General features: G+C 41.7%; 1 protein-coding gene across 3 annotated transcripts in view; it reads right to left on the reverse strand.

Annotated features, from left to right (window-relative positions):
* Window positions 1-1866: 1866 nt before the first annotated feature.
* zgc:77752 (uncharacterized protein LOC393862 homolog) overlaps window positions 1867-15123 on the reverse strand; it is a 44549-nt gene continuing 31292 nt past the window's right edge. For all 3 annotated transcript variants that reach the window (XM_048553741.2, XM_048553739.2, XM_048553740.1), the window contains 2 exons: window positions 7519-7629; window positions 1867-2545 (listed from right to left, as the gene is read on the reverse strand). In XM_048553741.2, the coding sequence (XP_048409698.1) occupies window positions 2396-2545; window positions 7519-7629 (261 nt within the window). In that variant the 3' untranslated portion in view covers window positions 1867-2395. The remainder of the gene's footprint in view (window positions 2546-7518; window positions 7630-15123) is intronic.

The raw sequence follows: 15123 nt of genomic DNA on the forward strand, positions 1-15123 counted from the left end.
GACCTAAGGAACAACTTTTTCTCACTATAGGGTGGTGCGTGTACAGATTGAGCTACCAGAGGAGGTGGTGGAGATAGGTACAATTTCCACATTTAAAAGGCATCAGGATGGCTACATGAATAAGAAGGGTTTAAAGGGATAAGGGCCAAATGCTGGTAAATTATTAGTTTTAGGATATCTGATCAGCATGGATGAGTTGTACCAACAGATCTGTTTCTGTGCTGTACAGCTGTATGACTTTATGACTCTTTATGACTGATGTTGGAGTCTGCCCTTAACTTACTACGCAGGGATCGTGACTGACAGGAACCTTACTGGACCTCAGTGAGGTCTAATCCCATTAAATATTGAGCCACGGCAGTTTCTTGCAGTGGTACATAGTGTGAGATTGATATAACAATGCGCTGTACTGAAGGATGGCCTCCCCAGTGACTGGGGATTACTGACCAGCAAGACGAGCATATGCTTTTGTATATCCATTAAGAAGCAAGTCAAGACAGTAGTACTGTGACCCTTAAGCTCTGCCAGGAACTAATATGCTAAAAGGCAAGGCATCGTAAAGGAAGACAAGGTAAAGCAGTGATGCTGTGAGCATCTAGCTGGACTCTAAGTGAGCAAGTGCTAAGTGAGCAGCCATGAGATGCAGCCTGGTCCTTTCCAGGCTGGGTGCCTGTCCCTGAGCACAAAGTGCATAGCAGCATTTCAATGATAGCTGCCAGTGTGCTCTAGAGTGCAGCAGCATAAAGTAGGTGGTTTGGAAATATTCTATGTTTGCACAGAGAGGCTGGCGCACGTCAAATATCAGTATCTGTGGATGTCAAATGCATGCAGCTGTTACCCTGGAACATACCCTGAAACTTTGGTGCAGTGCATCCAAGGTGACAGTCCATGGGAGCAATTGCCAAACTCAAGTTGCAAATTACATTCTCTGATTTTCATATCGAGAGTTCTTGGCATCTAGTTTCTATCCACCCCAGAGTACCATAGGAAGCCGCACATCGCTGAGATGAGATTTGCAGTCAATGGGGTGATGTCAAACAATAATCCCCATCTCACCACTCCTGAGTGAGAAATATGACTTGACATCCAGAACTCTGTTGGAAAATGCAACTCTGTCTCCTGACATCAAGAAAAGCCTTTCTGGAATTCTTCCTTGATTCTCTGAGATTTCTCACCATAGCCCAAGCTGTCCTGGGCCCAACAAGATTTTGCTCAAGCTGCCATTGACTGTTACAGCGTCAGCATGAAATCGGAGTCCTGCCTTCATCAGAAGAAATTGATAAAGGTTAATCACAAATTGTAATCCCTCCATCTGTTTTCAGGGGCTATCAAATGTTGCCCCCATTCTGTTTCAATTATTTGAGATTATTCACTGCAGGTGGATAGCAGTTTTCTATTTCTATATTATTACAAAAGAGAAGTTTTATTGATTAAACAAAATGAATCTGATTGTAAAACAAGCTATTGTCATATTATAAACAATCCACATCAGGCCACCTCTCACCAAATGGCAATGTAGACTGTCGCTAGACAGACGAGAGATCTACGTGTCTGATACATAAATATTAATGCAGATAGTGAATGGGTGCGTGTGGGCAATCTGTGAGTTATTTTAATGCATCTTGCAGATTGGCAGGATATTCTTTCTACCCAGGGCTCGGGTTCTGCTACTGTAGTATTAGATATCGGGAAAAAATGTGACATTAGACTACTTAGGGAACTGACCAATTATGCTGAACTGAAGAAAACATACTCAAGAGGTACATTGTGAACAACAGGTAAAAGGTAAGGATTACTCACTGAACAACTGAACAGAAACATTGTTTATTCAGGATAATGATTAATTGAACTGGGTTCAGTCCCTTTGAATGTGAAGCAGTGCCAAGCTTGTTTAATATAATGCAACTCAGGCAAAATTCATGCAGCTAAGCTACGTCATTAAAGCATGCAGCAAATATACTGATATAACTGCAATAATCATCTTCCCACATTTTTCACACTATTCTGCATGCCAAAGTTCCTTCCAAGGTCTTAGCCATCTTTATTCCAACGTGCATTTTGTAGGAGGTAGTAACCAAATGGGTTCACATGAGCTGTACACCGTTGAAGTGAGAATCTCCCTGGCTGTCCCTGGAATTCCAAACCAATTAGTGGAATGAAATCATAATGAACAAAAATCCTTCCTTCTCTGAACCCATCATCAGCAACAATCGGGGAGCACACAGAGACATTCTGACCCATAACCCAGGAAGTTAGCTGCCTCAGTTCAATAACTACCGATCCCTAGCTACTTTCTCCCCACTTTCTCTCACCCTCCACCATACACTCCAAATGCCACCTTATGTTTGGCAGTACTTGAAAAAATTTACAGGGGCTTAAACCAGACTTTTTATTTTCATTTGCTCTCCTCCCCGTGCAAGGAAATCTTCAACATTTTTGTTTTTGCCACTCCCTTGTTGAAGATGTAATGTGAGCGCTTTTCTCTGATGATCATTTTCAGTTTCTGCAACAAGGCAGTGAAATGCAACACATCCTCTTCACAGCTCTGTAATAATAAGACAAATCAATATTATCTACCACATAGCTTTCAGATAAGAAGACATAGGTTGAAGGCCAAAAAATGAAGGATCAGGGAATTTTTAAAAAGTTGTTCATGGGATGTGGGCCTCATTGGCTAATTGCCCAGGCAGCACTTAACGGTTGACCACACTGCTCTGGAGTCACATGTAGGCCAGACCAGGTAAGGGTGGCAGATTTCTTTCTCTGAAGGCCATTAGTCAACAAGATGCATTTTTATGACAATTGACAGTCATCACCTTGTCAACGTTAGGGCAGATTTTTATTTCAAAGTTTTAGTGAATTCTAATTTCAACATCTGCCATAATAAAATTCAAACCCATATTAGCAGAACTTTATACTCGTGTTCTGGGTTACTGGGCCAATGATGTTACTATTATGTCACCACCTCCAAGATCAGAGGAATCTGTCTGTATTTCTTTGTAGGCTCCTAGTGTCCTATTTGCAACTCATTTTCCTACCTATCGTTGTGTCATCAGCATATTTAGTGATCATATCTTTGATTCCTTCATCCAAATCATTTATGTAATATATCAAGAACCAGGTGAAAAATAAAGGGGCATTGGGAAAAAAAAACAGATGACAGATCATGTTGAAGAAGTAAATTGAAGAGTTAGGGGCCACAGTGAAGATGAAGGACTGTGGATAAAGGCCTCTAAGTATGTGTTATTGTATGAGAGCAGGAGTAGGCTATTCGGTCCTTCCAGCCTGCTCAAAAATATGATCTTGACTGATCATCCAACTCATTACCTTATTCCCACTTTCTCACCATGTCCTTTGATGCCTTTAATCTCAAATTATGTGCATGATGCAAGGCACTACTATAGTCAAAAGAGAAAGCAAGTTGAATCAGGAAATTGGATTGTAGAGTAAGGCAAAGTGAAAGAATTCCACAGTTTTGAAGACCAAGGCAAAATAATTTAGAATAGAAGATAATGTAATGAATCAAGTTTTTAAGACAATAAGGAGACAGTAAAGAAGTTCCATATGAGGTGGGATACTTGGAGTTTAGAAAAGAGTTGCTCTAAAATAACATGAAGTAAAGCTTTTTGTTCTGACTTCATCAGGGCAGATACACAGCAAAGCAGACGTGGGAAAAAAAAACACCAATCAAATCATTTGAGAAGGGAATTGCTTGGACCATGAATGGCATGGAGATGCAGCAGGAACAGGTAACTATTAATTGCAATTAACTGAAAAACCTCAAACATATAACCATATAATCAAGGAATTACAATAGTTCACCAAGGGATGGTGGGAGTGAGGGTAGAAAAAACTCTTCAAGTCTGCTTCACCATTCAATAACATCACGGTTGATCTGATTTTAACCATAACTTGACATTACTGCATGGCCTCAATAAAGTTTAATTCCATTGGTAGTAAAGAATCTATTTACCTCTGCTTTAGAAGGTAATTCCAAAGACTCCCAACCCTCTGAGAGGAAAATAGTTTCCTTATCTATATCTTAAATGGACGACTGTTTATTAGTAAACTATGACCCTAATTCTAGATTCTCCCACAAGAGAAAACATCCTTTCATCGTCCACCCGGCTAAGTCATCTCAGAGTCTTATACATTTTGATTGAATAATTTCTGGCTTTTCTAACTCCACAGGATACTAGCCTATCCTGTCTACCCTTTCCTCATTAGGCAACACAGTACTCCAGATGCAGTCTCACCAATGAGCACTGTAACTGAAACATAATCTCCCAACCTTGCATTTGATGGACTTCATCCTTGGCTCTTCAAAGAACAGCTAGTGAGGTAGTTGCTGCTTTGGTTTTAATTTCTAAAACTCATTAGATTTGGGGAAGGTTCCTTTACATTGGAAAATAACTAATATAGTTCTTTTATTCAAAAAGATAGGGAGGCAGAAAGCAGAAAACTACAGGCCAGTTGACTTAGCACCTATTATGGGGTAATCATTAGAAGCTATTAGTAACGACATTATAATAAGGCACTTGGATAAGTTCAAAGTTATCAGGCATAGCCAAGAAGCTTTTATCCAAGAGAAACTATGTTTAACTAATGTATTGGAGTTCTTTGGAAGAGTAACTTGTTATCTCATGGGAGTCAGTGTGGGGACCTCAACTCTTCAATACTTACATAAATGATTTGGATGAAGGAATTAAAGATATGCTCACTAAATATGCTGATGACACAAAGATAGGTAGGAAAATGAGTTGCAAATAGGACAATAGGAGCCTACAAAGAGATACGGACAGATTTAGTGAATGAGCAAAGATCTGGCAAATGAAGAACAATGTGGGAAAGTGTGAAATCATCCATTTTGATAGAAGTAATAAAACAGAAGCATATTATCTAAATGGTGAGAGTTACAGAGTCCTCAGATTTGGGTGTCCTCGTGCATTAACAGCAGAAGGTTAGTATGCAGATATAGCAAGTATTCAGGAAAGCAATTTGAATGTTATATTTTATTCCAATTTTTATGTTTTATTTGCCCACAACAGATATTAAGCTATAATGTCCTGCTTTCTGCCTCCTTCATAGAAGCATACAGAGACACAGAAGGGAAAAGCAGGAGCAGGAGTAGGCCATTCAGCCCCTTGAGCCTGATCTGCTATTTAATATTATCATGGCTGACCATCAAGTTCAGTACCATGATTTCACTCTGCTCCCATTTTCCCCATCCCTTTAGCCACAAGGGTTATATTTACCTCCTTTGTGAAAACACACAATGTTTTGGCCTCAACCACATTTTGGGGTCATGAATTCCATGGGCTCACTATTCTCTGGGTGAAAAAAAAATCTGTCTTCATCTCAGTCCTAAAATGCTTACCCGTTATGCTGAGACTATGACTCCCTGGTTCTGGACTCATCCACCATCAGAAACATACTTCAATACAATGCTGACCAACTCAATCTCTCCTCACCCAGCAGTCTTGCCATCCCAGGAATCAATTTGGTAAACCTTCATTGCACTACCCTCTCTTTTTCAATAAAGGAGTTACATAGCTATTTCATAATTTAAAGAAACTTTCCCTAAAGCGAATGAATTTCGGTAAAGTAAAACAAATGGTTCAAATATTTCACTAGCTATTTCAAGTATTTCTTGATAGCCTAGGACCACTAAAGACCTGTCAACTCACAGGTGAAACAATTTGCTCAGTACTACTTCTCTTGTAATTGTAATTTTCTGGAGATTTTCCCTTTGTTTCAGTTCCTGATTAACATCTATTTCTGGGATGTTACTTTTATCTTCTCCAGTGAAGTCCAATGCTAAATATCTGTTCAGTTTATCTGCCATCTTTTTATCCACCATTATAAATTTCCTCAACTTATCTCCTGTAAGACCAACACTTTGTTAATGCTTTTCTTTTTAAAATATATGAAGAAACTGCTATAATCTCTTTTTATACTTTTGGATAACATATTTAATTTTTTACTGTTTATTAATCTTTTCATAATTCTTTGTTGTTTGTTATATTCTGTTCAATTTTCAGACCTGCCACCTATTTTTGCACAATTATATGTCTTTCTTTGAATTTAAATTTCTTAGCTAATCATGTATGGTAGGTCCGTCCCTTAGGATTTCCCTTATTTGCTGGAATGTATCTGATCTGTGCTTTCTGAAATATCCACTTCAATGTTTGCCAACACATCTCTTTCGACCAATCCCTTAACTTAAATTGCCAGTTCATTTTTGCTCACTATTCTTTCAGGCCCTCATAATTGCCCTTGTTCATATTCAAATTAGTAGTCTTGGACCCGCACTTCTCTTCCTTAGACCCTTTGTTAAATTCAATCATGTTAGAGTCACTGCTACCCAATGGCTCTTTCCCAATGGGGTTAGTAAGGAATCCTATCTCATTGGTCAAAACCATGACTAGTATAGCCTGCTCGCTGGTAGGCACAATTACATGTTGGTCTAAGAAACATATCTGAAAACATTCAATGAATTCTTTATTTAGACTACTTTGCTCTCAATCTGATTTTTCTAGTCTATATGTAGGCTAAAATCCACCATGACAACTGCTATATCTTTTTGACAAGCTCGCATCATTTCCTCCCTGATACCCTGTCCTCTACCATATGGTTACTGTTGGGAACCTGTACACAACTCCCACAAATGATCTCTTGCTTTTATGATTCCTTATTTCTACCCAGGCTGCTTCTATATTTTGGTTTCCTGAATTTAGGTCATCCCTCCCTATCGTGATAATATATTCTTTAATTAACAGAGCCACTACTCCATCTTTTCCTAGCTGCCTTCCTTCCTAAATGTCACGACCCTTCAATACTCAGGTCCCAATCTACAATAAGTAAGTATTATCTCGTGGCTACATCTCAGTAGTGGCCACAAGATCATACTTATTTATCTCAATTTTTACAACTAGTTCACTTGCTTTGTTTCAAATTCTGCAGGCCTTTAAATACAGCGCTTTAAATTTTGTCCTTTTGTTACTTTTGTCACCTTCAACTTTATCTGCTGATTTGCTTTCAGATCTGCTTCCTTTGTCCCTTCTGGTCATCATCTGTTTATGGCTTCCCACATTAATTCCTTCCTCTCTTGTGCTTCCTCTTCTCATGCCGGCAAAAATTTCTGTTCCTCTTCCAAGTTTGTTTTCTTGCATGTCTGTCTTTGTGAGTGCAATATGAAATCTTTGACATTGTGTCTCTTTTTATCAATGACTAAGTTCAGCTAATTTATGCATTGTAAGGACACACAAACAGGAAGGAGATAAATTACCACATTACCGATTTAAGTCATTTTGGTTTCTGGGTAACTGTAGGCCAGGACACCCAGAGGAGGGGGGCTATCTCCTGTTCTTTGAAATAGTGCCATCAGGCCTTTACCACCTGAGAGGCCAAGCAAGATCACATCCACAAGATGGTATTACTGACACTGCAGCATTCCCTTAGTTCGACACTAAGGTGTGAGCCTAGTTTAGGTGCTGAATCTTCATTGAAAGTCCTTACCTGAGTCAGTGCCAGGATCATTCGGTGAATTATGGAATCTTCCAATGTGGAGGGTAGGCCGGTGAATTTACTGATACAATCCAAGATGCAATTGATTGTTCCTTCCTGACACTAGAAGATGAAGGAACAAACAATGAATGTTGAGGATCATCTTATGAATCAGGATTGGATTAGTTGCCCATTTTCACAAAGTAAGCACAAAAATAGATAAGATCACAAAGAACCCTAATCACATGGAAAATTCCTGCTATTCTTCCACTGTATTTGGCAATTCCTACATGGCCTTATGAGAGTGCAACCTCTGTACCTCCCATATCTGGGAACACAAAACAAACAGGTTGTTGCATTAAGGGCAATGTCTCCCAATAATAGGGATCTCCAGACCTCCATCTATTTGCATGGCCCAGAAGGATGGGAGGAGAGATGGCCAATCAGTGCTACTCACTGGGACCTGTGCTCCAGGCTCAATGGTCAGGTGGCAACTCTCAAAATATGATGGGTGGTAGACAAATTCACCCCCAAAAGATCTGGAAAAAATTCAATCTCAGGGGCAACTTATTGGGAGAATATTTGCCCCTGTTCATGCAGCTATCAGAATCTCTGGGCTGCTCTTCCAATCACAAGCTTTTTAACTCCTGTGCTTGCTGCTGATAGGTTCAATAGAAACTCTGTGTTATTGACATGGGTGAGAAACTGCATGTTGGTGGAGTAGTAGTGAGAAGGTATATGGTGACAATGAGATACCGGGACTATATGAGCTGCTCGGGCTGGACAAGTGTGGGTTACTGGACTGCTAGGATCAGGAGTTGCCATTCCACTCTTGTAACTGGTGGGGCTTATTGGGCTGGGGATTGAAAATCCAAGATGAAGATGAAACAGAGGGACAAGATGACAGAGAGAGAGGCAGAGAAAGAGAGAGATGCTGTAAGGCAGTAAGATAAAGAGAGAGAGCATGGGAGACTGCAGGAACAAGGGAGAGTTGCTGCAAGGGATGGGGAGAGAGAGGGAGGTTGCAAAGGAGAAAGAGTTTCAAACCTGTTGCCAAAGGAATATTCAGTTAACTAGGAGCCAGGTAAATTTAAATCACTGAGGTATTGAAGTCTTCGCTATTGAATATAGAATCTCCAGCTTAAGGTTTCACATGCTCAGGAGCTAAGATATGGGAGAATGCTGTAATGGATGCTGTTGTAACAAATAGTGTGTCAGTTGTTAAATTTCAAACTAAAATTGAGATCTAAGATGCTGCAAAAATGATGGTAACTACGTAATAAAATCTTGCAGCTTTTTTCATATGCACTGGAAATATATTAACTGTAACCTTATCAGACTGTCGAAGGTGTGTTTGGGATGATGACTTTTGGTGTGTAGACGTTTATGTCAACAATTTTGAAAAAAAACTTGTTCCCAGCTTATGACTGTTGTTTTGTGCTGAATGGTGGGGTCTAAGAAATTAATGCTTTAATTGCATACTGTGGCTTTATGTTTAATGGAGGGTTTATAATTATTGAGGTATTGATGAATTTTTCTAATTCTGTTTTCAAGAGTCCAAATATAACATATGTCAACATAAATACATAAGGTATTATTACAATGTGACTGCAGCACCTCATAAAGGAGCAAAAATGCAAAAGAAGCTCCTGAAAGCCAAAATATAGCTTTGAAAATCGATAAGTAATCCTCCAGAAAATCTCGAGAAAGGTCCCTTGAAAAGAAAAGGCATATTATCATAATCATAGTTATAGATACAGTAACACATGCACATGCATGACAAACACACACTACCACCCAAGCATCAGGCAATGACTATCTCCAATAAGAGCGAATCTCATCAAACTCCTTTGGCATTCAATGGCATCGCCATCACTGAATCTCCCACTATCAACATTATGCGGGGTTACCATTGACCAGAAACTGAAGCGGACTGGCCATATAAATACCGTGCCTACAAGAGCAGGTCAGAGGTTAAGAATCGTGCAGCAAGTAATTAACTCCTGTCTCCTCAATGCCTTTACACCAACCCTACCACCTGCAACTTCCCCTCTAAGACATTCAACTTCCTGGCATGGATATATATTGCTGTTCCTTCAGTGCCACTTGCGTCAAAATCTTGGAACTACCTCTTTAAAGATGTTGTGGGTGTCCCTGCTCTCCAAGGACAGGGAAGTTTAATGCCATCTCTGCAGTGCAAATAGGGATTGGCAATTAATGCTGGCTTAGTCTGTGACGCCCACATCCCACGAGTGAATAAAAAAGTACACATGAATGCACACATTGCGCTTGTTACCCACCCTACCACCAAAAAGTCAACTGGTAAAGTGGCCACGTCTTGACATCTGCACCCCAGCTAGTCAACATTCTTGTTGAATGTTAGTTGACTGGAAGCAGCTAATGGCTCCTCAGCTTTGGAGGAAATCCCACCTCACAGCACCAATGGTAGTGGTGGCCACTGCTGGAATTACATTGAGTCCCAAGGACAATATGCCAAAAACTGAGGATGGAAGTAACTCTGGGAGTCTCTGGTAGGGTCAAGAAGGTTGGGATCCTTGTTGTTCCAGTTGCTAAGGACAGGGGGAGATGATACACACTGGGAGAAGGGGAAGATCTTGGGTTTACTTCAAATTGGGGAAAGGAGCCTTTGATGGAGTCATCCCCCACCCCGTTCTGCCTGAGGTCCATAACCTCTCAAGCATCAACACAAAACCCCTCTTCCCCACCCAGTCCCCATATCGGTCCTCCTCCCACTGGCTTCAAAATTGTGGTCAAGTAAGATGCAGCCCTTAAGTCACCACTTAAAAGCCTTAACTGGGGCACACGAGGATGTAAAACTGCTGGTGAGTCAGAGGCAGACACGAAAGTGGCAAGAATGTCACTGGTGGTATTTTATGTGTCTCTGCTGTAAGATTCTGCCCACTAAAAGTACACATTTACATGCTACATGGGTATACATATGCACCATTATCCATATAAAGACATAAGCACATATACCAAAACAAATATACACACAAACATGCACATACTATCACACGCCTGAGCACACAGGCTCATACTAGTGCTCATAAACCTCTTCACATTAACAGACACAGTATAATACACTTGTACAAACAAACACAGACACACATTAACACTCATATTCATGTAAATTTTAGAAATGCAGGTCCCTTCAAGAATAAATGAAAACAGCTCCAGAGCAGAAGTGTAAGAACATCATGGAACAGGATCATTAGAAAAAGTGACCTTCCCTCCACCAGTAAAACCAGGAGGCATAGTCTCAAAATAGAGGGGAGCAGGACTGTGTTGAGGAGGAACGTCTTCACCCAAAAGGTTGTGAATCTGTGGAATTCTCTGCCCAGTGAAGTAGTTGAGGCTACCTTGTTGAATGTTTTTAAGGAAAGGATAGAGAGATTTCTGAATAGTAAGGGAATTAAGGGTTATGGTGAGTGGGTGGTTAAGTGGAGCTGAGTCCATGAAAAGATCAGCCACGATCTTATCGAATGGCAGAACAGACTTGAGGGGCCAGATGGCCTACTCCTGCTTCTATATTCTTATGTTCTTTTAAGACCAGAAGTGGGGATGTTCGCCAATGTTCAGCACCGTTTGTGACTCTTCAGATACTGAAGCAGTCAATGTACAAATGCAACAAGATCTGTACAGTATCCTGGCCCAGGGCTGACAAGTTGAAAGTAACATTCACACCACACAAATGCTAAATAATGGCCGTCTCCAGTAAGAGGCCATCTAACCACTGCCAATTGACAGTCAATGGCGTTACCATCACCAAATCTCCCACTATCGGTCCTTGGAGTTACTATTGACCAGAAACTCGAGTGGACTCACCACGTAAATACTGTGGCTAGAAGAGCAGGTCCAAGGCTAGGAATACTGTGGTAAGTAACATACCTCCTGACTCCCCAAAGAGTGTCCAGGATCTACAAGGCACTAAGTGAGGAATGTGACGGAATACTCCCTACTTGCCTGCAAGGATACAGCTCCAACAACACTCAAGAATCTTGACACCATCCAAGACAAAGTAGTCCAATTGATTGGCACCACATCCACAAACATCACTCCCCCACCACCAATGCTCAACAGAAGCAGTGTGTACTATTTACAATACGCACTTCAGAAATTCACCAACTTGCACTTCCAAACCCATGACCATTTCTATCTAGAATGAGAGAGCAGATTAACAGGAACACCACTTCCTGCAAGATGCCCTCCAAGCATCCTAACCTGGTGAAACTCCTAAGTAATGTGAGTGTTTAAGCTGCAGAACTGACAACCATGGAGTATGTGGTAAGCCACCTTGCAGAGTTCCCCACTCCAGCAGATATATATTCAGATGTGTGTAATAACCTGACAGATTTCCATCCAATTTGCATCGGACAGGGCAAAGGTGCTCAAGCCCTAAAACTACTGAACTTGACATAAAGTCCTGAAGGCTGCTGGGTTCCCAAGTGGAAAAACATAGAATCCCTAGAGTGTGGAAATAGGCCCTTCGGCCCAACCAGTCCACACTGAACCTCAAAGCATCCCACCCAGACCCACCCCACTATTCTACACATCCCTGAACACTATGGGCAATTTAGCATGGTTAATCCACGTAGCCTGGACTGTGGGAGGAAACCCACACAGACACAAGGAGGCTGTGCAAACTCCACACAGACAGTCACCTGAGGCTGGAATCAAACCCAGGTCCTTTGCTCTGTGAGGCAGCAGTGCTAACCACTGAGCCACTGTGCCACCCAGATGAGGTGATATTCTTCTTGCTTACACTGAGCTTCACTGGGGCACTGCAGCAAGCCCAAAACAAAGATGTTGGCCAGGGAACACAATGGTGTGTTGAAGTGGGAGCAACTAGAAGCTCAGGGTAACTTTTGCAGTCAGGCCATAGGTGGTCACCCAGTCTGTCATTCAGCTTCGCAAAGTAGAGGAGCCAACACAGTGAGCAGCGAATACAGTAGACTAGATTGAGTGGTGTGCAGTTGAAGTGTTGCTTCACGTAGGTGTGTTCAGGGCCTTGGTCAGTGAGGATGAAGGAAGTAAACAGGTAGGTGTTAACCCCTTAGGCAATTACAGGGGAAGGGGCTGCGAAGCTGTGTGAAGATGTTGGGGGTGGAGGAAGAGTGGATGAGGGTGTGCCAGAGGGAACAATTCCTGTGGAAGGCTGACAAGAGAAGGGCAGGGAACATGTGTTTGGTGGTGGCACCCCACTGGTGGTGGCAGAAATGTTGGCTAACAGTCATTTGGATAGGATGGTGATGTGATGGTAGGTGAGAACAAGCGGGACTCTATTGCTCAAAGATAGTACGAACTGCCGATGCTGGAGACTGAGATAACAGTGTGGAGTTGGAGGAACATAGCAGGCCAGGCAGCATCAGAGGAGCAGGAAAGCTGGAAGAAAGATCCCGACCCGAAACATTAGCTTTCCTGCTCCTCCGATGCTGCCTGGCCTGCTATGTTCATCCAGCTCCACACTGTGTTATCTGGGACTCTATTGTTGTTGTGGGACGGAAGATAGGGGGTGAGAGCCAAAGTGTGGCAGATGGATTGGACAAGGCTGAGGGCCCTGTCCACTACAGTGGTGGGGAATCCTTGTTTGAGGGTGACGGCAGACATTTCAGGGGCCCTCTTGACAAAGTTGACATCATCAGAACAGATTCAACAAGAGATGGAGGAGCTGAGAGAATGGAATAGAGTCTGGACAGTAAGCAGAGTGTTAGAATGTATAGTCAAGGTAACTGTGAGAGTCCATGTGTTTGTAATGGATATTGGCGGTCAGCCTATCCTCAGGATTGAAAACAGAGACATTAAGAAAGGGGAAAGAGGAGCATGGAAGAACAGTACCTCATTTTCCTCTTGGAAATCTTGCAGCCTCTGGACTCAATATTGAGTTCAATAGTTTTAGGCCTTTGAACACCTTCCCCATGTCCTGAACCCAGCCCCCACACACCAGGCCTTGACATCACATGGGCTGCTACCACAAACATTCCATTCTCAGTTACTAATGGGCCCTATTAGCAGCTACTGATTCTCCCAGGCTCACCTTTACCCATTCCTTGGTCTGCCCAACTATGTTTCTCTCTCTCTGGGCTCCATCTCCACTTATTGTTTACTCCTGCCCCTCCCCTCACCCCATCTTTAGCATATCTACCGACTTTTTCCTAGCTACAATCAGTGGGCTTGAACCATTAACTCTGCTTTCTCTCCACAAATGCTGCCAGACTTGCCGAGTTTTTTTAGCAATTTCCATTTTTGTTTCCTTTCTCCAGCATTCGCAGTTCTTTGGACATATTTTTTCCCAGAACAGCTCAGAGTGGTGTGTAAATAAAGGATTATTAAGACATTATTAAGGAGGGCCCTTGGAGTAATCTTTAGATACTCAACACATGGCTCTTGCTGCCATGCAGAGGAGGATACAAAACACCTTGGTTATTGTAGACGTGTTCACAAAATTTATGAACGTTTTCTCAACTCGAAGTAACATAGCCAAAGTCACAGCTAATGTGCTGACCCAGCATGTATATATACACAGGAATCTACCAAAAAGTATTGAGAGTGACCAGGGTACTGCCCAGGAGATGCAGAACATAAGGTTGCTAATAGGGATAAATCAGAATCCTTCTAGTTTATCATCCCAATCTAAAGGGATGGTGGAGCAAATGGATAGAACCCTTAAAGAGATGATCAGGAAAATAGTCAGCAAAACGTCAGAACCTGAGACATAATTCTCCCATGATAAAAATATGGAACACTATTTTGAATTCCATAGGATTAACCACCCCTTATTCTTATTACAGGGTGTCTGATGATGGGAATTGAAGATCTTTTGGGGTTGGACATCACTAAGCCAGAATTACTGGCCCTAACACATGAAAGAACAATAAATATGATTCTACAAAATATCCAGGTGGCCCAGAGAGCTGCAGCAGTTAAGATTGGGGAAAGGAAAACCCAGAGTATGTTTTACTTTGATGGAAAGGTGAAATCAATAGAACAGGAATTAGGGCAATTAGTGATCTTACAACATTTCCAGCGTGAAACCTTCCTGTCCCCAAGGTACATAGGCTCCCATTCATCGATAGATAAAGCCAGTCCCTCAGTAAACAAAAGTCCTGTTAGATATTGGAAAAACAGGATGATATCATGTAAACCAATGAAAGTTCCACAGGGCACAGAATACCATGTGCTATTGGACAAGCCAGAAAATGAGAAATGTGTTCAAGCTCCAGCCCTGGTTGAACCAATACAGGATGGAAAATGTAGCCAAACATCTTCAGGGCAACAAACACCAAAAGAATGGAGGTCTCGAAGGAAAAGGAGAAAGTCCGCAAGAAACGAACAGTCCCCACGATGGGGAAGGGAAGACACTAGTCAGTTGAGGAGAAGCTGCTCAAGCAGCCAACTGGCAGAGAAACTGGCAAATATAGATTTGTTCAATAAGTACACAGATCAGATGTGTAAACTGTAAATATGAGGAGAAATGACTTTGAAATTACCTTTGTCATAGATTTTGCATAATGAGGAAGATGATCGTTTGAGTCAATAAACATGGAGCTCGACAAACACAGCAGGTCAGACAGAGTTACAGCAGCAGGAAAGTCAATG

The sequence above is a fragment of the Stegostoma tigrinum genome, chromosome 25 (assembly GCF_030684315.1).
Source record: "Stegostoma tigrinum isolate sSteTig4 chromosome 25, sSteTig4.hap1, whole genome shotgun sequence".
In the NCBI taxonomy this organism is placed as follows: domain Eukaryota; kingdom Metazoa; phylum Chordata; class Chondrichthyes; order Orectolobiformes; family Stegostomatidae; genus Stegostoma; species Stegostoma tigrinum.